At 49.9% G+C, this 23,256-nt stretch overlaps 3 protein-coding genes and 1 pseudogene across 5 annotated transcripts in view; all 4 read left to right on the top strand.

Annotated features, from left to right (window-relative positions):
• PNKD (paroxysmal nonkinesigenic dyskinesia) overlaps nt 1-4,216 on the top strand; it is a 68,745-nt gene extending 64,529 nt beyond the window's left edge. For 2 of the 3 annotated variants that reach the window (XM_018059535.1, XM_018059542.1), the window contains exons 6-9: nt 111-274; nt 959-1,045; nt 1,918-2,033; nt 2,259-4,211. In XM_018059535.1, the coding sequence (XP_017915024.1) occupies nt 111-274; nt 959-1,045; nt 1,918-2,033; nt 2,259-2,432 (541 nt within the window). In that variant the 3' untranslated portion in view covers nt 2,433-4,211. Of the gene's footprint in view, nt 1-110; nt 275-958; nt 1,046-1,917; nt 2,034-2,258 lie in introns of all 3 variants that reach the window. The other variant, XM_005676534.3, reaches the window with a different exon arrangement.
• Nucleotides 11,625-17,201, top strand: LOC102176279 (ciliogenesis-associated TTC17-interacting protein). The gene is made up of 9 exons (XM_013972174.2): nt 11,625-11,674; nt 11,849-11,941; nt 12,400-12,600; nt 12,886-12,941; nt 13,104-13,190; nt 13,379-13,546; nt 15,143-15,267; nt 16,185-16,261; nt 16,996-17,201. The coding sequence occupies exons 1-9, from the start codon at nt 11,650-11,652 to the stop codon at nt 17,187-17,189; spliced, it is 1,026 nt and encodes a 341-aa protein (XP_013827628.2). The 5' UTR covers nt 11,625-11,649; the 3' UTR covers nt 17,190-17,201.
• On the top strand, nt 17,257-17,642 carry LOC108638528 (annotated as a pseudogene).
• LOC102191473 (40S ribosomal protein S27-like) lies at nt 18,535-18,869 on the top strand. The gene has a single exon (XM_005676537.1). It carries the CDS (start codon nt 18,561-18,563, stop codon nt 18,813-18,815), a length of 255 nt encoding a protein of 84 aa, XP_005676594.1. The 5' UTR covers nt 18,535-18,560; the 3' UTR covers nt 18,816-18,869.

Below are 23,256 nucleotides of genomic sequence, written 5' to 3'. Positions count from 1 at the left end.
CCCTGCTCCTGCACATCACCCATCCCCTTGGGCCTGGGCGGGGTGGGGGAGGGAGGAAGAGCGTGGCCCAAGCTCTAGTGGTTTCTCTCCACTGTTGCCTCCCTCCTCAGTCCCCTGTGTCATCAAGATGTGGTTAGCGTGGGACGACTTCAGATCCAGGCTCTGGCCACCCCGGGCCACACACAAGGCCATCTGGTCTACCTGCTGGATGGGGAGCCCTATGAGGGTCCCTCCTGCCTCTTCTCAGGGGATCTACTCTTCCTCTCTGGCTGTGGTGAGTCCCTCAAAAAGGAAGGGAGGATGCGGGGATGAGAGGGAGGGAGAGAGGCCAGGGCAGGGGCCCGAGGACAGCCGCAGCCCCATGCAATGCACGGAAACGTTGGTTTCAGCACACATGTTGCCTCAGCAGTTACTCACACCTCTGTTACCTTGATTTTTCTTTCATATCCTCATGACATCCTAAAGGGGATGGATGGAATGAGGCGAAGCCTATAACTGAGTACAGACCTCAAAGAGCATTTGTTTCCATTGGGTGGAGCCAGGTTCTCTGATAGAGTGACTGGCAAGACCAGTTACAAAAACCTGAGAACCCCTGAGTGACAGGGTGATCCTGTGGGTGGGGGATCACCGGTCCCAGGCTGCATGGAGTCCCAGAGGCAGTGCAGGCAAAGAAGGAGGTGCTGTGTGGAAAAGCACAACCCTGCCTGGAGCGGGCCTGGGGTCACAGAACTCAGCCTGAAGGTTCCATACCCCTTCTCCCACCACGTGTCAGTCTGTGCCCTCAGACGGGCCCAGCTAGGGCCGAATGGGTCCAGCTCCCAGGGGGAGGGAGGGAGTCGATGCCAGGTGAGTGGGCATGGCAGGGGCATGGGTGAGGGCTGGTGGCCAGCCCCAGCTATACAGAGGGGTCCCTGCTGTGTGATCCTTGTTCCTCACACATACCCGCTGACCCTACCAGGACGGACCTTTGAGGGTACTGCAGAGACCATGCTGAGCTCACTGGACACCGTGCTCGGGCTGGGAGACGACACTCTTCTGTGGCCTGGTGAGGTTCCCCTCCCTCTCTTCTCAGCCCCTCACACATCCAGTTCCTGGCCCAGAGGTGACGCAGCTCCACCTCCAGTGGTTCCTGGGAGCCATCTCCAGCAGTGGGGGCAGACTCCCTTCTTTCTGGAGCACTGGCTGTGTAAGGCCTCTTATGTCAGCTGCCCCTGGCAGCCAACCCACAGCCCCTGGGGAGCCCTGTAAGCCTCAGAGTGTCCCCGTGGGATGGCTGATTTCGCATAGCCAGAGCCCAGAACAGAAAATAGCCTTTACTTAATGAGGCGCCTTAAATCCACTCTGCATGGATCATTACCTGCGTCCATCACACCCACACTGCCCACCCATCATCCATATGCATGTACGTGGAATATCCATACATACGTGCATGGGTACATTGCATATCTGTAGTTTCTAAAACACATCCACTAATATCTCAGTCAATCCTCAGAACATATATTCATCCATTCACTCCATTCAACAAATACTTAACGTGCACCAGGTCCTGATCCCAGCCCCAGGGACACATAACGTTCTAGTGGCATTATTATTTTCCCCACTTGCCAAAGGAGAAAATGTTGGCTCAGAGAGGGGCCGTGACCTGACTGAGGTTGCACAGCTGGGCAGAACCAGCAACGCTGCAATGCAGGTCCTCTGGCTCCAGGTCTGCGGTTTCCCCCGTGCTTCTGCTGCGTCACTCGTGGCTGACTTGTGCACACATTTACAGAAGCGGCTCCTTGTGGTTGGGCTTTTTCTGGAAGCACTGTCCCTCCTCCTCAGTTGTTAGGTACCCTTCGGCCTGGGGATGGGAGGACTTTTCCTGACCATAACCCATCTCACTCTGCCCTGTGTCTCGGCCCCCATGGCCATCCTTAGGCCACGAGTATGCAGAGGAGAACCTGGGCTTTGCAGGCGTGGTGGAGCCCGAGAACCTAGCCCGGGAGAGGAAGATGCAGTGGGTGCAGAGGCAGCGGATGGAACGCAAGAGCACGGTGCGGGGCTGGGGTCCAGGAGGGGCCGGGGGCACTCCCCAGAGGCATCCCATCTCTGCCAAGCCAGGCCCTGCAGGCCCCTCCCCAGAGCTCTGGCCTGTTTGGCACAAGGGCCTTCCAGTGAGAACTCCTGAACCCAGGATGGTGCAGGGGGTGGGGAGGTTTCCCTGGTCAGATCCGTTTTCTGGATCCTCCCCACCAAACCCCGTGTCTCTCCTCCCACAGTGCCCGTCCACCCTGGGGGAGGAGCGCTCCTATAACCCGTTCCTAAGGACACACTGCCTGGTGCTCCAGGAGGCTCTGGGGCCAAGCCCCGGCCCCACAGGCGACGATGGCTGCTCCCGGGCCCAGCTCCTGGAGAGGCTCCGCCAGCTGAAGGACCTGCACAAGAGCAAGTGACCCCACCCCGGCCCGGCCCAGCCCACATGCTGCGGTGGGGAGACCACCCATCATCGCCCACACCACACCATCCCTCTCTCTGCTACCACCTCACCTCCATCAGCTCGTCAGCAGGCACCACCCGGACGCTGGTCAGGGGCAGAGGAGGGACAGGCGAGGAGACCCTGAGACCGAGAGGAGGCCAGCTGACGGAAGGCTTGGGGACTCCACAGGGTGAGGCTGAGTCACCGAGGGCAGAGCTAACATGGGGAGTTAGCTCCCCCTGTTCCTGCCACGGCAGTGAGGATGCAGAGCCCTTGCTCTCGCTGCAGCCTCTGAACTCAGGGCAGCAGGAGTCCTGAACAGGGTGAGTCCATCTTCCCCTTCCTACGATCCACGGCTGGGAAAGAAACTTGCTCCCCCAGGCTGGCCTGAGGTGAGGTGCTTTGGAAAAGCAGTCATTCAGGGGGGCACCTGGGCTCTGGTTTTCTGAGCCTCTGCCCCTCCTCTCCCAGGCATTTTTGCACAAGAGCAAAGCACCCACAAGAGCAAGGCCAGCCCCGCCCCTACAAGGGCATTTTTTAAAACAGAGCCATTTCTGAGAAAGAGGAAAGGGCTGGAAGCCTGGCTGTTGACAATCTCTGCCTCTGTGACTCCCCTGCTGCCTGGAAGGGGGAGAGTCCCGGTTGCCAAGGAAACCTGACCTCAGGCTAAGGAGACACCAGGAGGCTGGGACTGGAGGCCCACAGTCATGTAGGTCACGTGCTCCTGCACAGCTGGCCTGGTCCTGCCCGCTGGCCTCTGCCTCTGCCCTGGGCCAGCAGGGCCCCCCCTTCCCAGGGGACCAGAGAGCCATTGTCCACCAGGTCCGCTGTGGTTTTCTCACTGTGGCCCTTATTCTTAGGAACTCCTGCTTCATCCTCAACCCTTGCCCCTTTCAGTTAGTAAAGCCATTCATCTGGCCCTTTGCAGTTGGCCAACGACATCGCCTTGTCATTTCTCATTTGCCCTTGGCCCCATCCTGGCAGGAGCAGGGGGTCTACACAGCAGAGAGCAGAAATCAGAAGTCCAGGAGTGGACAGCTCTCGAGTGAGTGGCAGCTTCTAGGACCCTGGGTCCGGGCCCTTCCCCTCTGCTCAGCCCTCCCTCAGCTCACCTCCTCCTCCGGCCTTGGGTCCAGGTCCCTTTGGGGCCACAGTGAGGACAACAATGTCCTCAAGCAGGTGTACCTGGGGTCAGCCAGGAGCCTTCTCTTCCTGGGTGGAAGCCTTCCCTCAGGCTCTGCTCCCCACTGGGAAGCCCCTGAGATGCCGCTGCCCTCAGTTTCCCTCATCATCCTGCCTCTGCCTCCCTCTCCGGCCACAGCCTCTGGTACCAGCTCTAGCAATACCGCCAGAATAGTCAGAGCTCCCCGCCCCTCCAGACCTGCAGTTCCTGCCTCTGTGCCTTCGCTCCTGCTGTTCTTCAGAATGGAATGCCTTTCCCTTGCTCCTCCTGCCTTGTCTGCTTGGCAAACACCTAGTCATCTCACCAATCCCCCTCAAGGTCCCCTTCCTCCAGGAAGTCCCCCCTCCTCCTCCCATGCCCCTCCCCCTCCAGGCTACCTCTGCTCTTGTCAATGCTTCTCCTGTGGCACTTATCACACTGTATTTTACTTGTTTACACGTTTGTCTCCCCCTCCTCGACTGTGAACCCTTCAGGGCATGGACTGTATCTTATGCATCTCTGTATTTTCGCGCCTAGCACGGTGCCTGGCACACAGTAGGCGCTCAATAAATGTTGACTGGATGAATGATTTAACCGAGGCTTGGTCCCTCAGTGGGCTTGTCTTTATTGCTGGTTCTGTTTCCCTCTCTGGGTTACAGTTCTTGCTTACTCAGAAGGACTGCACTTCTAGAACTCTGGGCAAAAACAAAGCTATAAATATATCCTTCCATGGCTCGTGAGAATTTGTTCAGGGTTTATGATTTGCTTACCTTGGTGTTTTCCAAAGCTTGAGATGCACAGATGCACCGCTAGCTGCAGGGGAAGTGGTTTTACATGGTCATCACCCAGCCGTGAATATGCTTCAAGGATAAGGCCTTGGCGCTGACCCCTCTTTAAGGCCCTTTAAGGCCTCTGCAATTAACAGCCGGACTCGTCTGTTAATTGTTAAACAGCTCGGCTGTCAAACCTGGCAGCTATCTTGAGTTAAACTTTAACAACATAATTTTGTGTTCCTTGTATTTATCCTCAGGGTCAATATTTTTGACAAGTGACACCAGTTTTCAATTCATGCAGGTGATTAAAGGTACAGGCATATCTCATTTTACTGGGCTTCACTTTAAGGTGCTTTTCTGATCACTGCATTTTTTTTTTTACAAATTGAAGGTTTGTGACAACCCTGCATTGTCAGATGATGGTTAGTATTTTGATCAATAAAATATTTTAATTGTATACTTTTAATTAAGGTATGTACCATTTTTTAGACATAATGCTGTTGTACACTTAATAGACTACAGTATAGTGTAACATGGGCTTCCCTGGAGGCTCAGATGGTAAAGAATGCGCTTGCAATGGGGGAGACCTTTGTTCAGTCCCTGGGTTGGGAAAGTTCCCCTGAAGGAGGGCATGGCAAGCCACTCCAGTATTCTTTCCTGGAGAATCCCCATGGTCAAAGGAGCCCGGTGGGCCACAGTCCATGGAGTCACAAAGAGTCGGACACGACTGAACGACGAAGCACAGCACAGAGTGTGATAAAACTGTTGTGTGCACTGGGAAAAACATTTTTTATGTGACTCTTTATTGTGACATTCATTTTATCTTGGTGGTCTAGAGCTGAATCTGCAATATCTCAGAGGTACGCTTGCGTTACTGAAACAGGAAAATATGAAATAAAGGTAACACTTGGCTACAGCAGAATTCTTGAAGGTGACCTTGGTGTGGCTGAAGACTGGGAAGCACTGGCTTAGCTCCACATTTCCCTGGGCCCAAGTCAGAGTTTTCCCACCCCTGGTAATACCTTGGCCTCGCATCTTGGTGTCCCTCACCCTGAGCCAAGGAGCTTGGCACTGGCTCCCGACACCATCCTGGCTCAGGGTGGCCCAGGGGTGGGATTGAGGGAAGAAGCGGTAGTCCTTACCTTTCTGAAGAAGGGTGAGTCTCTGCTCTGTAACTGTCTCTTGATGAGCCAGCCCCAGGGCCGGGTCACTCTGGGTGTGCCCAGTTTTGAGGGACAGATGGTGACGGTTCTCTAGGGCTTAGTGAAGCATTTTCCCACAGCCTTGGCCAGTCCTCCCACTGGGGCACCCGTCCTGAATGACGGCACGTGCTTCAGCTGGAACCAGCGCTGACAGCAACAACTAGGACACCTGCTCTTTGTCTGCAGAACAGCAACAGTGACAACTAGTGTTAAGAGATCTGATTTTTAGTCCCAGCTCTATCATCTCAGTTTCTTCATCTTCCAATGGAAACGACTTTGAATGAGACAGAACCTTTACTGTGTATGTACTTTCAAGTGCAAGTGACAAATGCTCAGTAGAAAGGGGCTCAAACCAAAAGGGAAATTTACCAGCTCATGAAGTTGAGAAGTGTGGGATTACATCATGGTAACTTCAGGCATGGCTGGATCCAGGGACTCAAAGGCAGTTTCGTCGTTCAGCTCTGCTTTCTTCTACATTGATACATTCTTTATCAGTCTTTTTCCCTGTATTGGGAAGATTTTCTCTAGAAGTTCCAGGTTTGCAGGCTACTAGTTCATCAACTAGGTTTACAAGTTAATAGCAGAACCTCTAATAGTCCCAGGTACTGAGTTTCATTGGTTCAGTTTGGATCATGTGCCCAACCCTAACCCATCACAGGAGTTAGAGAAATGGGCTTCTCTGACTGGCCAGGTTCAATGACATGACCACACCTGGAAAGGCAATGTCAGACTCAGTTGAAACACAGTGTACTGGGAGTGGGGAAAGAGTTCCTCAGAGGTATAGGGGGTCTGATATCAGAAATGATGCAAAGCGGCAAAATCATAACAATCACCAACAAGTCCACTTATTTGGAGGCTATTAGGAGAGTTAGATGAAAAAGGCATATAAAGTCACTTTGGAAAATGCTACGTCTGATTTCTGGTGCTGTAATTCATTATATGAGAAGAAATTGAGGTAGACGTGGCTTCACAGGTATTTGAATACTGCATAATTTAAAAAATAACCTATAAGAACTTCCATCTTTTTTCCCCTAAATCATAGTCTCTTTCTTTCTAAATCACAAAAGAAAAAGGGAGGACTATGTTAAGTGGGCAGCCTTAGAAGTTCCAGGGAAGGACAGAGAACAGGATAAGTTGTAGATGTGAACTTAAAAAACCCTGTGTGTACACTTGTGTGTATTGGGGGAAGGAGTCATCCTAGTTCTCTAAAGCCCTGGCCACAAATGGCAGCTTTGGAAGCAGGAGGAAAGCTAACCCTGATGGTCAGTAAACCCTAGGCTTGGGCCAAAGCAGGGACAATGTGGGAGAGAGAGGACTTGGACTGGTCTGGATATGAATACAGACTCTGACCAACCATAGGTAGCACCAGACAGGGGACTTCTGTCTCTTAGCCTTCTTCTGGAGGGGCTGGGGAGCCAAATGAGATGCACATAGGTGTTCCATGAACACTAGTCTCTTCTTCCTCTTACTGTTCTTAGTAAACGTAGGGCTAGTCTATCAGGGACAAGAGGACTTCCCAGGTGATGCTAGTGGTAAAGAACCCGCCTGCCAACGCAGGAGACCTCAGAGACATGGGCTTGATCCCTCTGTCGGGAAGATCCCCTGGAGGAGGGCATGGTAAGCCTCTCAAGTATTCTTGCCTGGAGAATCTCATGGAAGAGTAGCCTGGCAGGGGGTCACAGAGTCAGACACTACTGAAGCAACTTGGCACACACCAGAGATGGGAATACCAGACCACCTGACCTGCCTCTTGAGAAACCTATATGCAGGTCAGGAAGCAACAGTTAGAACTGGACATGGAACAACAGACTGGTTCCAAATAGGAAAAGGAGTACGTCAAGGCTGTCTATTGTCACCCTGCTTATTTAACTTATATGCAGAGTACATCATGAGAAACACTGGACTGGAAGAAACACAAGCTGGAATCAGGATTGCTGGGAGAAATATCAATAACCTCAGATATGCAGATGACACCACCCTTATGGCAGAAAGTGAAGAAGAACTAAAAAGCCTCTTGATGAAAGTGAAAGAGGAGAGTGAAAAAGTTGGCTTAAAGCTCAACATTCAGAAAACGAAGATCATGGCATCTGGTCCCATCACTTCATGGGAAATAGATGGGGAAACAGTGGAAACAGTGTCAGACTTTATTTTGGGGAGCTCCAAAATCACTGCAGATGGTGACTGTAGCCATGAAATTAAAAGACGCTTACTCCTTGGAAGAAAAGTTATGACCAACCTAGATAGCATATTAAAAAGCAGAGACATTACTTTGCCGACTGCGGTCCGTCTAGTCAAGGCTATGGTTTTTCCCGTGGTCATGTATGGATGTGAGAGTTGGACTGTGAAGAAGGCTGAGCACCAAAGAATTGATGCTTTTAAACTGTGGTGTTGGAGAAGATTCTTGAGAGTCCCTTGGACTGCAAGGAGATCCAACCAGTCCATTCCGAAGGAGATCAGCCCTGGGTGTTCTTTGGAAGGACTGATGCTAAAGCTGAAACTCCAGTACTTCGGCCACCTCATGCGAAGAGTTGACTCATTGGAAAAGACTCTGATGCTGGGAGGGATTGGGGGCAGGAGGAGAAGGGGATGACAAAGGATGAGATGGCTGGATGGCATCACTGACTCGACGGATGTCAGTCTGAGTAAACTCCGGGAGTTGGTGATGGACAGGGAGGCCTGGTGTGCTGCAATTCATGGGGTCGCAAAGAGTCAGACACGACTGAGCGACTGAAATGAACTGAACTGAACTGACAGTCTATCAGGGACAATAGGGCAAAGTGATTAAGAACATGGACTCAACCCCGCCCATCTGGGGTGGAGTCCACACCTTCCATTTATTAACTGGGTGACCTTGGACAAGTTACTTAACCTTTCTGTGCCTCCACTTCTCATCTGTCCAATGGGGTTGATGCTCACACCACCTGAGAAGCGGATTGGAAGGATTAAATGAGTTACACCCTGCAGAGCTGGGCACATAGGGCACCCTGTCTGCAGCAGTGGCTGTTGTTCAGTAGATGCCCACCCCAGCCACTGGGAGGGCACTGGCCGTCCATGCTACAGGCTCAGAGAGGCCAACCTGTCCAACACAGCTGCACAGCTAGTACATCAACTTCTCCAGAGCATCATTCCACTGGTCTATCAGGCCCTAAGCAGCAGTGGTAACAAGGGTCCTTAACAGATGACTAAGAAAATAGACAAGAAACTGGATGTTGATCCTTCTGTGATCCACCCTGGCAACTTGCTCTTTCCCTTAAGTGACTAGGAGGAAACAGCCAGCACCAAGGGGAAGGGAACTGGGGGAAGTGAGAGAGTTGAGAACATGGGCTCCCAGGAGGCGGGAGCCTGTCAGGACAGGTAACTGGAGGGTTCTGTGCAGCTGGAGAGCCTGAGCAAGGGGAGGTGAAGGAGAGCGGCAGTGACAGGAGAAAAACTGTAAGGGGCAGAGGGCTCAGGGAGCAAATTTTCCCTCAGGCCAAGAGTCCAGAACAGCAGGGATACAAGGATGCAATAAGGAGGGGAACTGTGTTCAGTTCAGTGAGCATCCCCTAAGGAACAAAAAATAGCAGTTTGCCCTTTTTTTGACCTCGCTGCATGGCATGTGGAACCTTAGTTCCTGGACCAGAAAGTGAACCCATGCCCCTTGCAGTGGAGTCTTAACTCCTGAACTGTTGTGGAAGTCCCTGCTTCTTTTTTTTAAAAAGTTTGCCTAATAGAAAAGATTTTGTCAAACTTTATGTAATTCACACATGAAAGCAATAGGTTTTAAATAATCTTTGTATTAATTTTATTGAGATACAATTTATATAATACAAATGACACCCTTTTAAAATATACAATTCAGTGGGTTTTAATATATGTGCAGTTTTGCAGCTACTGCCACAATCTAGTTTTAGAACATTTTCAACACTCCCAGAAGAAACCCTGGGACCCTCTGTTGTCAGGTGCCTGCCTGCCTCCACACCCCACCCTTCCCCTACACCAAGCAACGACTGATTTATTTTCCATCTCTATAGATTTGCCTGTTCTGGGCATTTAATCATATAAATGGAATTATACAATATGTGGTCTTTTGTGACTGGCTTCTTTCACTCAACATGTTTTCAAGGTTCAGCATATTATGGCACGTGTCAGTACTTCCCTCCTTTTTACAGCTGGAAAATATTCCATTATATCTATCTATCTATCTCACATTTTGTTTATGCATTCACCAGTTGATGAGCAATTGGGTAGTTTCCACTTTTTTGTGTATTCTGCATAATGATGCTATGAATATCGTGTGTACGTTTTTATGTGGACAGATGTTTTCAGCTCTCTTGCGTATACACCTCAGAGTGGAACTGTCATATAGCAATTTCACATTTAATATTTTGAGGAACTAACAAACCACTTCCCAAAGCAGTTGTGAATTTTCCTAATGCCACTGGTGGTGGCTCACGTGCAGAGAAAGGCTTATTCAGAATTCACTTGGGCTTTCAAAAATTAGTGCTCGATTTTTTTAAATGCAAATTTTAAAACATATTTTTAAAACTTCTAAGTTCAATTTTGTCACGCCATTCTAATTATAACCCTAGCTAATGCTTGTTACAGTTATTTATTTATTTACTTTTGGCTGTGCGGGGCCTTTGTTGGTGCTCAGGCTTTCTCTAGTTGCAGTGAGCGGTGGCTCTTTGCTGTGTGCATGGTCTTCTCATTGCAGTGGCGTCTTTTGTCACAGAGCACAGGCTCTAGGTGCTCAGGTGTCAGCAGTCGCAACTCGTGGGCTCTAAAGCTTGGGCTCAGTACTTCTCGGGTATGGGCTGAGCTGCTCCTCAGCGTGTGGAATCTTCCTGGACCAGGGATCAAACCCATGTTCCATGTGTTGGATTCCTAGTCACTGTACCACCAAGGACGTCCTAGCTAATATTAACTTTTAAGGGGACTTCAATTAACAATTTGTCCTCTTTACAAAATTAAAACTGCTTTAGGCAGTTTATGCCTTATTTATTCATTCCATTTATTCTACTACTTTTTTAAAAGCAATTGATTGTTATATGCCAATTATAAAAAGTAGAGACATCACTTTGCTGACAAAGGTCTGTATAGTCAAAGCTATGGTTTTTCCAGTAGTCATGTATGGATGTGAGAGTTGGACCATAAGGAAGGCTGAGCATCAAAGAACTGATGCTTTCGAACCATGGTGCTGGAGAAGACGCTTGAGAGTCCCTTGGACTGCAAGGAGACCAAACCAGTTGATACTAAAGGAACTCAACCCTGAATATTCATTGGAAGGACTGCTGCTGAAGCTGAAGCTCCAATACTTTGGTCACCTGATGCGAAGAGCTGACTCATTGGAAAAGACCCTGATACTGGGAAAGATGGAGGGCAGGAGGAGAAGGGAGCAACAGAGATGGCTGAGTAGCATCATCAACTCAAAGGACAGTGAAGGACAGGGAAGTCTGGCATGCAGCAGTCTGTAGGGTTGCAAAGAGTCAGACACAACTAAGCAACTGAACAACATATCCCAGTAACATTGGAAAAAATAAAGGAAAAATAATTCTCTATTTTTTTAAACAAATTGATAAACCAGCTTCCCAAGTACTTTTAATGCAATCTAATAAAAGTAAACATATAAATATAGTAAAATTTAAAGTTTTTTTAAAGTAAATAATTAAGTAAAGTCACTCAGTCGTGTCCGACTCTTTGTGACCCGGTGGACTGCAGCCCACCAGGCTCCTCAGTCCATGAGATTCTCCAGGCAAGAATACTGGAGTGGGTTGCCATTTCCTTCTCCAATTTACAATCCCAGTAAGAACTGAACTCCAAAGTACTGTTGTATGTTACAGCTTCCAAGGTCACTGTAAATACTCATGTCATCCCTTCTGCCGCCTAAGAATGTCAAATACTCCCTCTGCTGGACAGTATCTCAAGTTTGGGCTTAGCCCCAGAAGTCACAGTTCCAACCAGCTACTCGAAGTTCTGGGTGTTTAGTGAAATGGGTTAATGGCCCTTTAAGAGGCGGTAGGGAGCTCCCAGTTGCCATGGAGACATCTGGAAACAAAGAGGGTAGCAGCAGGCAGCATGTCCTCTAAAGTTCAATCCAAAGGTGAGAAGAGGGCTGAGGAGGTGGGAGGTGGGGGCCTAGAAAGTGAGGGGGGCATCTCTCCCTCATCATCCACCTTGAGGTGGCCTTGAAAGATTCTGCTCTTGGGACTCCGGCCTCATTGCTGTCCTCCTCAGGGCCCGCCATCTGCCATGTCAGCCTCTCCTCTCTCCATAGGCTCCAAAGCCAAGGACCACCAACCCTCAACCCAGGAGAATCTGCCACCCCCAGAGGCCAACGCTGAGGCCATCCGCTTCCTGAACTCCCTCCGTGAGCCTGGGCGGTGAGGGTGGAGGGGGTAGACAAAACTGTGGACAGGAGGAAGAGAGAAAGCCCAGACATGGCCACCCCTCTCTCAGCCTTGAATGTCCTGGGACTCAGAAAGGGCCTGAAGCATATTGGCTGATAGTCTTCAACTAATGGAAGACCCCAGGGACACAGCGGGGGGATCGCTGTGCGCGCGCGTGTGCGCGTGTGCGTGCGTGCGTGCGTGTGTGTGTGTGCGCGTGTGTGTGTGTGTGTGTGTGTGTGTGTGTGTAGAGGGGTGGGGGGTATCTTCACCTCTGACTGCTGCAGAGGCCAATGGAGGGGAGGCAGGGGCTGCCTGGGAGATGTGAGATGAGGAGAGGGTGGGTGGAGACCGTGGAGGCACTGGTGGCCAGGGGGTCAGAGAGTTGAGGACTAGGAGCTGGGGCTTTAACTGTTCCCACGGGACCCTCACTCCGCAGGGCAAGAGGAGCTGCTGCTGCTGTTCTTCTCAGAGACTCTGGTCATGGTCTCGGACACAGGGGAGCCTCAGGGAGAGCTGACCATTGAGGTGCAGAGAGGGAAATACAAAGACCAATCTGGTGTCATAACGTACTTCCCCTTCGTGCATGCCTCCAGCCGAGGCTTCGTGGACAAAACACTCTGCGGAAGCTCCCTTCTGGGTAGAGCACCTGACCAACCCCCACCCCCCAACCCTGACTGTCCTACTCTGCCCCCCACCCCCAGCCCCTAACTCCCAGGACGTTCACGCCATACCAACCCTTTGATTTCACCTTGGGACTAGAACGAGGCAGAGAGAAAGCGTGGGATGTGGGGTGACAAGAAGATCATCACAGCCTTAGTTTTGACCTGTGGCCACCCTACCCCTGAGTTGTCCAGCCCAGGCCACCACCTGCCCTTCCCACAGTCTCCAGCCCTGTCTCCTGTGTTCACCTCCCTCCCCCCAGCCTATCTCTCGTGGAAACTGGAGGTTGTGGAACAACAGAGTCAGGAGTTCATCAAGGTACCTGCTGGGCCCCCAGCCTTGACCACAGATAGAAGGTTTTCTATCCACATCTCTCCTCGGTTTTCTCATTTATGGAGGATGGACAAGGTGGCCTCCAGGGGATCTCACTCATATACAGTCGGTGAGTCCCTGATTCTCCCCTCCTGCTCTGGCCCCTAGTTCCACATTCTCCCCATGGAACAGAAGACGAGTTTGCTGAAGCAGGATGATCAGCTGGCCATGACCAGAATGGTCAAGGAGGGTGAGGTAAGGTGAGAGCCAGGTGGGAGCCATACTCAACATCCTCTTTGGAACCACAAATGGGGGACAGATGGTGTCAGGCCAGGAGCCGGCCTGGGGATCCTACGAACTGGACCGTATGCTCAACACCTGGCTTGCCCAACCTCCCCCTACTTCCCAGCTCAAGGTCCCTGACCCAGATTTCTCCTGGACAGGAAGTGAAGACCGAAGTGACTTTCTTCCCCAGGCCCTCCATTGAGGGCTTCGTCTCCCAGGCCGCTAACCTGGTGTTGCTGAGGGTGATGGCCTGGCGTCACACGGTGCCCAGCAATGCTCGTTTCCTGGCCTTGGACACTGAAGGCAAACTCTGCTATTCTACCTACGTGAGCCATCTCCCTGGGCGGGAACTTGATCTGCAGGCAAACTAGAAGGGGCAGGGAGGATGCTGATTTGGGAGAAAAAGCAGCTGTGGAGTGGAAGAGCAGGTGGGGTGGGGATAAACCCCGGCGTGTAGGGGTGAAACTTCCAAAGGCAGGAGAAAACAAGATTGCATTTGTTAGAGAGTAGACCAAGGCAAGTGGTGTGAGGAAGATAGGGACTAAAAAGGTGGGAGCAATGGAAGAAAGCGATGCTTTTTGCACAAAAGCCAGTTCAGGAAAAAAAAACAGTGTGGGGCCACTTTTAGAGACTTTTTTTAAACATCAGGAAATTTAAATCTCCTAATTCACTTGAATTTTATTTTATCTCAACCCTGAAAGGTGCTTCTTTATTTTGGCTAAACTTTCATCACCAACCTACCTAGGACTTCCTGCAATATGTGATTTTGAAGCTGTGTCTGTGGACATACACTTTGGGGGCTGATTTGACCAGCTTTGTAAATGACACTGGAGTCTCTTCTGTCACAAACATGACAAACAGCAATGAGTTTGACACAAACAGGCACACACCATTTCCCCCCAATTTTCTCTGAAATGTTTTTATGTTAGCACTTTTCTCCTTGCAGCCATAGCTGTAATAGGGATTTAAGTTTTAATTACAACAGGTAGCTTGCATGGGCCTGAGACAGCCCCAAATCTCAGTCTCTATTCTTGCTCCTTGGAAGAAAAGCTATGACAAACCTAGACCACATATTAAAAAGCACAGATAGCACTTTGCCAACAAATCTCCGTATAGTTAAAGCTGTGGTTTTTCCAGTAGTCATGTACAGATGTGAGAGTTGGACCATAAAAAAGGCTGAGCGTGGAAGAATTGATGCTTTCAAACTATGGTGCTAGAGAAGACTCTTGAGAGTCCCTTGGACAGCAAGGAGATCAAACCAGTCAATCCTAAAAGAAATCAATCTTGAATATTCATTGGAAGTACTGCTGCTGAAGCTGAAGCTCCAATACTTTGGCCACCTGATGTGAAGAGCCTCCAAAACATTGGAAAAGACCCTGATGCTGGGAAAGATTGAAGGCAGGAGAAGGGGGCAACAGAGGATGAGATGGTTGGATGGCATCACTGATTCAATGGACATGAATTTGAGCAAACTCTGGGAGATATTGAAGGACAGGGAAGCCTGGCATGTTGCAAAGCATCAGACACGACTTAGAAACTGAATAATAAAAAAGTCCCTCTCCAGAGCCTCACCACCCTCTCTCCCCCCAGTAACCCAACCCCTGCCCTCTCCCACACTCACACCTAGTTGGTGATCTGTGTTACAGAATCTGCCAGCTAGAAGCAGTTGGTCATGGCGATGGCATGGAGAGGGGTTGAGGCAGGAGCAGGGTGGAGCTGGCTCTCTATGATAGAGGACCTCAACTTAACCTGGGGCTGCAACCCAAATCTTGTGGAGCCTAAGGGTCTGGACAGCCAAGTGTTGCTTATCACCAGTGAACAAGCAGAGAAGCTACAAGATGGAGAGAGGGGCAGGTGAGATGTAGGGGGAGGTCCTGGTGGGCATCCGCCTCACCTCGCTCCCTTATTTCGGTTGCTTCCAGCAAGCCCTGGGCTCCCAGACAATCCAGGTGGGCCATCAGCAGGTGGAAGTGTTCATTGTGGAGCAGACGGTACACTCAGAACAAGGCATCCCCGTGTCCTGTCAGTTTTACCTACTCTCTGATGGGTGAGCTACTGTCGGTGAGGCCAAGAGGGCAGTACTGAGCACAAACATGGGAGCTCAACCACCTGGGCGGAGATGGGCTAAGTCTTCCTTCACTACCAGGGAGACTTGTTGTTGAGATCGGAGTGCCCCTGGCTTTACCCATTCATTCACCTTTTCCCATATATTCACTCATTTTCTTGATCTTCACAATGCCTCCCAAATCTCACCAAAGAGCCCTGAACAGCTGAGGGAGTCAAGGTCAACTTCACAGGGTATAGCTAAAGTAGCTGCCACAGGTGTGGGTGCAATATTGAAAAACACAAAATTTGAACAACTTAGCACTCAATAAGATCATCAGGTTGGAGGAAGCATCTTAGTACACTGCCAAGCTGTCACCAGCAAAGTGCAGGCACCGAAATCCTGAGAAATTTCGGAAGGGAGAGGAGCATTTGTTTCTTGAAATTTTCACAGAGGTACTGACAGAATCACCAACTGGAAAAAGCAAAGAAACAAACAAACGAGAACTTTGTTGGCTTTCCTTATTTCATAATTTGGCTTGCCATTTCTTTTTTTGTTTGTTTGTTTTGGCTGCACTTCATGGCTTGTGGGATCTTAGTTCCCCAACAAGGGACTGAACCCAGGCCCCTGGCAGTGAAAGTGTGGAGTCCCACTGGCATGCCAGGGAACTCTTTTGTGGTTCTTTCAGCACTCACACCTATAAAGGTTTTGCACATGTGCACACATCTTCAAAGTAGACACAGTCCCCAGTTTGAAAAGCAGGGGCCATTATCTGGGGATCTAGACATGAACAGCACCCTGGAACTCAAAGACAAGTGGGGGAGAGGGAGAGGATGGCAGTAAAGGGAGGCCCCCAGGACACCCTTCAAAGGAGCCGGCTGGTCTAGGAAGACTCACATCTTTTCCGTGTTGCACTCCAGGCACCTGGCCAAGAGGATCCAGGTGGGCTCCCCCGGGTGCTGCATGATCACCAAGGTGCCCATATTGAGGGAAGAGGGTGAGTGAAGCCGCCGAGCCTCCCAGGGTGCAGCGGCTGCCTTGAGTGCGCCACTTCTGGGGTGGGAGGCCAAATGAGACACAGAGGCTTTGCTTTCCAGGAAGTGCTTATTAGTCCCTCAGTCATGTCTGACTCTTTGCGACCCTATGGACTGTAGCCTGCCAGGCTCCTCTGTTCATGGGGATTCTCCAGGCAAGAATACTGGAGTGGGTTTCCATTTCCTTCTCCAGGGGATCTTCTCGACCCAGGGATGGAGCTCAGGTCTCCTGCATTACAGGCAGATTCGTTACCATCTGAGCCACTAGGGAAGCCCTTGTTTTCCAGTCCCTGTCCCTAATTAGGAGAGGATCACTTTGCTGGGAACTCTGCCCATATGGGCGGCCAGAACCCTGAGGTTTTCCCTGAGCCTGCCTAGAACAGGTGTCCTCCAGTCATCCCTCTATATCTGAGGAAGGTTCTGGAGTCAGAATAGGCATGCAGCCTTCCTCCCACCCAGGGGCTTCCCTGGTGGCTCAGTGGGTAAAGAATCTTCCTGCAACACAGGAGACGCAGGTCCTATCCCTGGGTCGCGATGATCCCCTGGAGAAGGCAATGGCAACCCACTCCATTATTCTTGCCTGGAGAATCCCATGGACAGAGGAGCCTGGTGGGCTACAGTCCATAGGAGTCGCAAAGAGTCGGACACGACTTAGCGACTAAACCACCACCACCTTCCTCCCACCGGACTCCTTCAGATGATATTGAGCATCGCCCAGCATTTAAGAAGAAGCCCCTGGTGTGGGAGGAGGACCTGGAGCTCTACTCGTGGTTCCTGGACCGCAAGGTGAGGAGCAGCTGCAGGCAGCCTGAGGTCCCCACTCCCTTAACCCCCTACCCCCACCCTGGGCATATATTCCACCCTTTGTCATCACTTTTCCTGCCCGGTTGAAATACTGCACCCCGAGGGGTTGGGGACCCCAGCGTTCCTAATCCCTCTATGGGTCAAAGGAGGGGGGTGCGCCCCTGGGGAGCGGGGGTCCGGGTCCGGCTCAGGCTCGCCACGGCACCAGCAGGAGGAGCTCCGTATCAGCCACAACAGCTATTTACGGCAGCACCCCGAGGCCCAGGCTCTCATCTCCGACTTCCTGCTCTTCCTGCTGCTGCGCCAGCCGGTCGACGTGGTCACCTTCGCCGCCGAGTACTTCGGCCCCTTCGCCAAGAGACGCCCGCCCACCCCAGCCTTGCGCTCCTCCAACCGGCCCAGCCCTTTCCGCGAGCTGGAGCCGGAGCGCAGCGAGGCCTAGGCGGGCAGCAAGGCGGGCCCGGGGCCTCCCTGGCGGTGACTGGACGGGAAGCGGGGGCGTCAGGGCTGGGCTGGGACCGGACGCGGGCGGGACGCACCCCGGAGGCACGATTTCCTGCCTGCGGTTTCTAATGGGAATAAACGGGGCGCTCTCCAGCCTCTGCTGTGACCTGGATCCTTCTTTGGCCAGCGTCTGGGGCTAAACATAGGAAACATGAACCGGGTTTATCGAGCGATTTTCAGCCCTTCTTCCTAGATTTTAATTATGATCAATATCCCTATTTTGGGCTTCCCTGGGGGCTCAGTCACTAAAGAATCTGGAATGCAGGAGACCCAGGTTCAGTCCCTGGGTCGGGAAGATCCCCTGGAGAAGGAAGTGTCAACCCACTTCAGTTTTCTTGCCTGGAGAATTCCATGGACAGGCGAGCCTGGCGCTACAGTCCATGGGGTTGCAAAAGTCCGACATGACTGAGCGGCTACACCACCACCATCCCTATTTTACAAATAAGAAAATAGAGACATGAAAATGTTAACAGACTTAACATGTGGGAAATAGGATTCAAACCTGGACGTTGGCTCCCCAAAACGGACATTTTAGGAATTTCTCTGGTGGCCCATTGCCTAAGATTCCAAGCTCCCATTGTAAGAAATCCGGTTGGATCCCTGCTGAGGGAACTAGGTCCGACTCTGTGTGTCTGTGTTCAGTATAGCTCAGTCATGTGGGACTCTTTTCAACTGGAAATCTTTGCCATCTCATGGAGTACCAGGCTCCTCTGTCCATGGAATTTTCCAGGCAAGAATACTGGAGCCGGTTGCCATTCCCTTCACCAGGGGATCTTCCCAACCCAGGGATATAACCAGCATCTGGGGCTCCTGCATTGGTAGAGGGATATTCTTTGTCGCTTAGCCTCCAGGAAAGCCCTTAAGATTCCCCTAACCCTAACCCAATTAACAGTTTGCATGCTGCAAATAAAGATCCCACAGGCTTTCCGGCAGTGATGACCTCCTCACGAGAACATGCCTCTCGCAAAGGATCTTCTTCATCCCTCTCCAGAAGAGGAGAAGAGGAAACACAAGAAGCAGCGCCTGGTACAGAGCCCCAATTCCTATTTCATGGATGTAAAATGCCCAGGATGCTATAAAATCACCACCGTCTTCAGCCATGCACAAACAGTAGTTTTGTGTGTTGGCTGCTCTACTGTCCTCTGCCAGCCTACAGGAGGAAAAGCAAGGCTTACAGAAGGATGCTCTTTCAGACGGAAGCAGCACTAAAAGTACCCTGTATCAAGATGAACGGGAAACCATCCCAATAAACACGTTTTGGATTAAAAAAAAAAAAAAATCCCACAGGCTGCAACTAAGACCTGGTGCAGCGAAATAAATAAACAAAATAAGAAAACCCCACATTTTTAGTCCCTAGGTTAGTCTGGATAGAGGGGCGGGGCTTTTGGCAAACAGAATAATTAAAAGAGCCCACTCAGCATAATTGCCCGCTGCCATCAAAGAAAAAAAGAAGCCAGTGTGTTCACCAGTAGCCTTGCTCAACAACACTCCAGAAGCTTTCCAGCCCTCCCTCCCTCCCCATGCCACCAGCACACCTTCTTCCTCCCAGTCTCCACTACACACAGGAACCCCTAAACTGCATGGAGGATCCCCAGTTACAAAGGATAGGCAGGCGATCACCACCTCCTTTTGGCTCCTTGGTTAATGACAGTTCTGGCCAGTGGCTTGTTTCTGCCCAATACAGCTCAGTAACAAATAGGGAGCCACCCCCAATGTGGCAGCTGGTAATTGGTACGTAGACTCCATCCTTCCATCTGTTCATTCTTCCCACCAGCTAAGAGACAAGGTCCCAGAGCTTTGCACTCCAGTGGACAAGAGGGGCCAATATCTACAAGACTGTAATGATAGAAATATTCTCTATCTGCCAATGTACAGTATGGTAGCCACAGTCACATGTGGCCACTGAGTACTAGAAATGTGATTAATATGACTGAGGAACTGAAGTTCTACTTTAATTTCAATTAATTTCCATTTAAATAGCCACACGTGGCTAGTGGCTATCAGCCTGGATAGCAACAGCTATAGAGGATGAGGTCTTTTCATTCAGTCAGGCAATCAGCTCAACAAATTTCAGGTTCCTTCCATGCGCCAGGATTGTTCTGAACACTTGGAGAACAGCAGGGACAAGACAAAGCTTCTATCCTCATGGCACTTGCAGATAGCATGAGGAGACAGACGGAAAACACAAAAGATCATTTATTACGTGAAATTTCAGATATTTTTATGAAAACAATGATGGCCAAGTCATGGACAGAAAGGGATTCATGGGTGGAGGCTTAAGGGAGAGTCTCTCTGATGTCTCAGCTGAGTTGGGATCCGAATGATCAGGAGTCAGACCTGTGAAGAGCTGTGGGAATAGCAAGCCAGAGGAATGGCAAGTGCAAAGGCTCTGAGCATGGCAGGCTGGTGTCAGAGGTCCAGCAAGGCTGATGCACAATGGGGGTGGGGCAGGAGGGAAAAGCTGGCGTGAAAGTGCTCAGTCATGGTGAGGTAGGGACGGCCGGGTCTTAAAGAGCCTCCTAAGCACTGCGAGTTCCCATCCGTGGAGAACTGAAACCAAGGTTGACCCAGCCCAGTGCACCCAGAATGTTCCTGCAGAGACCTTGAGGGCTCCCTCAAGTGCCTGATGCTTTGCTGTGGTGAGGGGGAAGGGAAGGCAGTAACATCCAGCCCACAGACATCCTTCCTCTGCAGAGCATCAGGAGACTTGGGAAGGGGTCTGCCACTTCTCTGCCTTCTCTCCCACTCCAAGACCAGTTTGTTTTTAGATTGTATCATTTGTCCCCAGAACATCTGTGACTTCCTCTTCTTACTCCATACTCCTAAGATATATATCTCTGAACATATGGAAAACTCTAATACAATATGGAACTTCCCTGGTGGTCCAGTGGTTAGGAATCCACCTGTCAATGCAGGGGACACGGGTTCGATCCCTGATCCAGAAAGATCTCACATGCAGCAACTAAGCCCACATGCCACAATTACTGAGCCTGAGCTCTAGAGAACCGTGCTCCACAACAAGAGAAGCCACCGCAGGGAGAAGCCCAAGCACCACAAGGAAGAGTAGCCACAGTCACCGCACCTAGAGAAAGGCTGCATGCAGCAGCAAAAACCCAGCGCAACCAAAAATAGTTAAAAAACTAAAAGACAATATCACAACCAGGATTTTTTCCACATTTTTTTTTTTGGTGGTAATATATACATAAAGGGGCTTCCCTCTGACTCAGCTGGTAAAGAATCCGCCAGCACTGCGGGAGACCTGGGTTCGATTCCTGGGTTGGAAAGATCCCCTAGAGAAGGGAAAGGTACCCATTCCAGTATTCTGGCCTGGAGAATTCCATAAAGTGAAAGTGATAGTCACTCAGTTGTGTCTGGCTCTTTGTGACCCCCATGGACTGTAACTTGCCAGGCTCCTCTGTCCATGGAATTCTCCACTTTAGATATAGCACTGTATTCCTCTTGATAGATATTTGAATTATTTCCTCTTTTTGGCTACTGTGAAAAACGTTGCTCTGAACACAAGTGTACAGGTATCTGTTTGAATCTCTGCTTTCAATCAACCAGGATATTGACCTTGACACAACCCATAGCTCTTTTTCAGATGTCCCTAGTTTTACTCTTGCTGCTAAGTCGCTTCAGTAGTGTCCGACTCTGCGCGACCCCATAGACGGCAGCCCACCAGGCTCCGCCGTCCCTGGGATTCTCCAGGCAAGAACATTGGAGTGGGTTGCCATTTCCTTCTCCAGTGCATGAAAGTGAAAAGTGAAAGTGAAGTCGCTCAGTCGTGCCCAGTGACCCCAGGGACTGCAGCCCACCAGGCTCCGCCGTCCATGGGACTCTCCAGGCAAGAGTACTGGAGTGTGGTGCCTTTGCCTTCTCCAAGTTTTACTCTTACGTACAAATGTTACATAATGAAAGAGTAAAACATGAAAACTTTACAAATTGATTTTTTTTCATTTAGCATGATTTCTTGGAGAGTCTTCCAGGTTACTGCGTGTATCAGTTCATTCCTTTCACAGCTAAATAGTAATCAATGGTTTGTACTGCACTTAGTTTAACCATTCTCCTGTTGAATGACAGCTAGGCTAATTTTAGTTTTGGGCTATTAGAGGTAAAGCTGTTATCAACATCTGTATACAAGTTTTAGTATGAATATAAGTTTTAGCCTCTCTGGGATACATGTATACCATAGTATACAGTATGAATATCACAGGATAGTCAATGGTATGGATGTACTGTACTTTGGTTAACCATTCACCTGTTGAAGAATGGTACGGATTGTTTCCAGCTTGAGCTCTTATAATTAAAGCTGCTATAAAAATCTGTGTACAGATTTCTGTGTGAACATAAATGATCATTTCTCCAGTTTTAAAAAAAATGCCCAGGAGTGCAGTTGCTAAATCATATAGTAGTTGCATTTTTAACTTTTGCGGGGGTTATAATTTATTTTTGGCTGTGCTGGTCTTCATTGTTGTGCCTGGGGCCTCTCCAGCTGTGGCAAGTGGGGGCTTCTCGTTGCAGTGGCTTCTCTGCCCCTGAGCATGGGCTTCAGAAGGTGCGGTATGCAGGCTGCCAGGCTCCAGAGCACAGGCTCAATAGTTGTGGAGCTCCGGCTTAGCTGCTCCACCGCACTGGGATCCTCTAGGATCAGGGATCGAACTCATGTTTCCTACATTGGCAGGCAGATTCTTTACCACTGAGTCACCAGGGAAGACCACAATTTTAATTTTTAGAGAAATTTTCAAACTATCTCCAGAGTGGTTATACCATTTTATATTCCCACAAGCAATACACGAGTGATTGACCTAGTTTCTCCATATCCTCATCAATATTTGATATTGTGACTACTTTTTATTTTAGCCACTCTGATTGGGATGTAGTCATATCTCATTATGATTTCATTTGCATTTCCCTAATGGCTCCTTGAGAAACCTATATGCAGTTCAGGAAGCAACAGTTAGAACTGGACATGGAACAACAGACTGGTTCCAAATAGGAAAAGGAGTACGTCAAGGCTGTATACTGTCACCCTGCTTATTTAACTTATATGCAGAGTACATCATGAGAAATGCTTGGCTGGAAGAAGCACAAGCTGGAATCAAGATTGCTGGGAGAAATATCAATAACCTCAGATATGCAGATGACACCACCCTTATGGCAGAAAGTGAAGGGGAGCTAAAAAGCCTCTTGATAAAAGTGAAAGAGGAGAGTGAAAAAATTGGCTTAAAGCTCAACATTCAGAAAACGAAGATCATGGCATCTGGTCTCATCATTTCATGGCAAGTAGATGGGGAAACAGTGGAAACAGTGTCAGACTTTATTTTTGGAGGGCTCCAAAATCACTGCAGATGATGACTGTAGCCATGAAATTAAAAGACGCTTACTCCTTGGAAGGAAAAGTTATGACCAACCTAGATAGCATGTTCAAAAACAGAGACATTACTTTGCCAACAAAGGTCCGTCTAGTCAAAGCTATGGTTTTTCCAGTAGTCATGTACGGATGTGAGAGTTGGACTGTGAAGAAAGCTGAGCACCGAAGAACTGATGCTTTTGAACTGTGGTGTTGGAGAAGACTCTTGAGAGTCCCTTGGACTGCAAGGAGATCCAACCAGTCCATTCTAAAGGAGATCAGCCCTGGGTGTTCTTTGGA

Source organism: Capra hircus, chromosome 2 (assembly GCF_001704415.2).
Source record: "Capra hircus breed San Clemente chromosome 2, ASM170441v1, whole genome shotgun sequence".
NCBI classification, from domain to species: domain Eukaryota; kingdom Metazoa; phylum Chordata; class Mammalia; order Artiodactyla; family Bovidae; genus Capra; species Capra hircus.
This window is presented reverse-complemented; position numbering and strand designations above follow the sequence as displayed.

Coding starts and splice junctions, on each gene's coding strand:
- LOC102176279 (XM_013972174.2), top strand. CDS start 11,650: ATGTCCTCTAAAGTTCAATCCAAAG. Junction 11,942..12,399: donor CCGCTTCCTGAACTCCCTCC/GTGAGCCTGGGC, acceptor CTCACTCCGCAG/GGCAAGAGGAGCTGCTGCTG. Junction 12,601..12,885: donor CTGCGGAAGCTCCCTTCTGG/GTAGAGCACCTG, acceptor CCCTCCCCCCAG/CCTATCTCTCGTGGAAACTG.
- LOC102191473 (XM_005676537.1), top strand. CDS start 18,561: ATGCCTCTCGCAAAGGATCTTCTTCATCCCTCTCCAGAAGAGGAGAAG.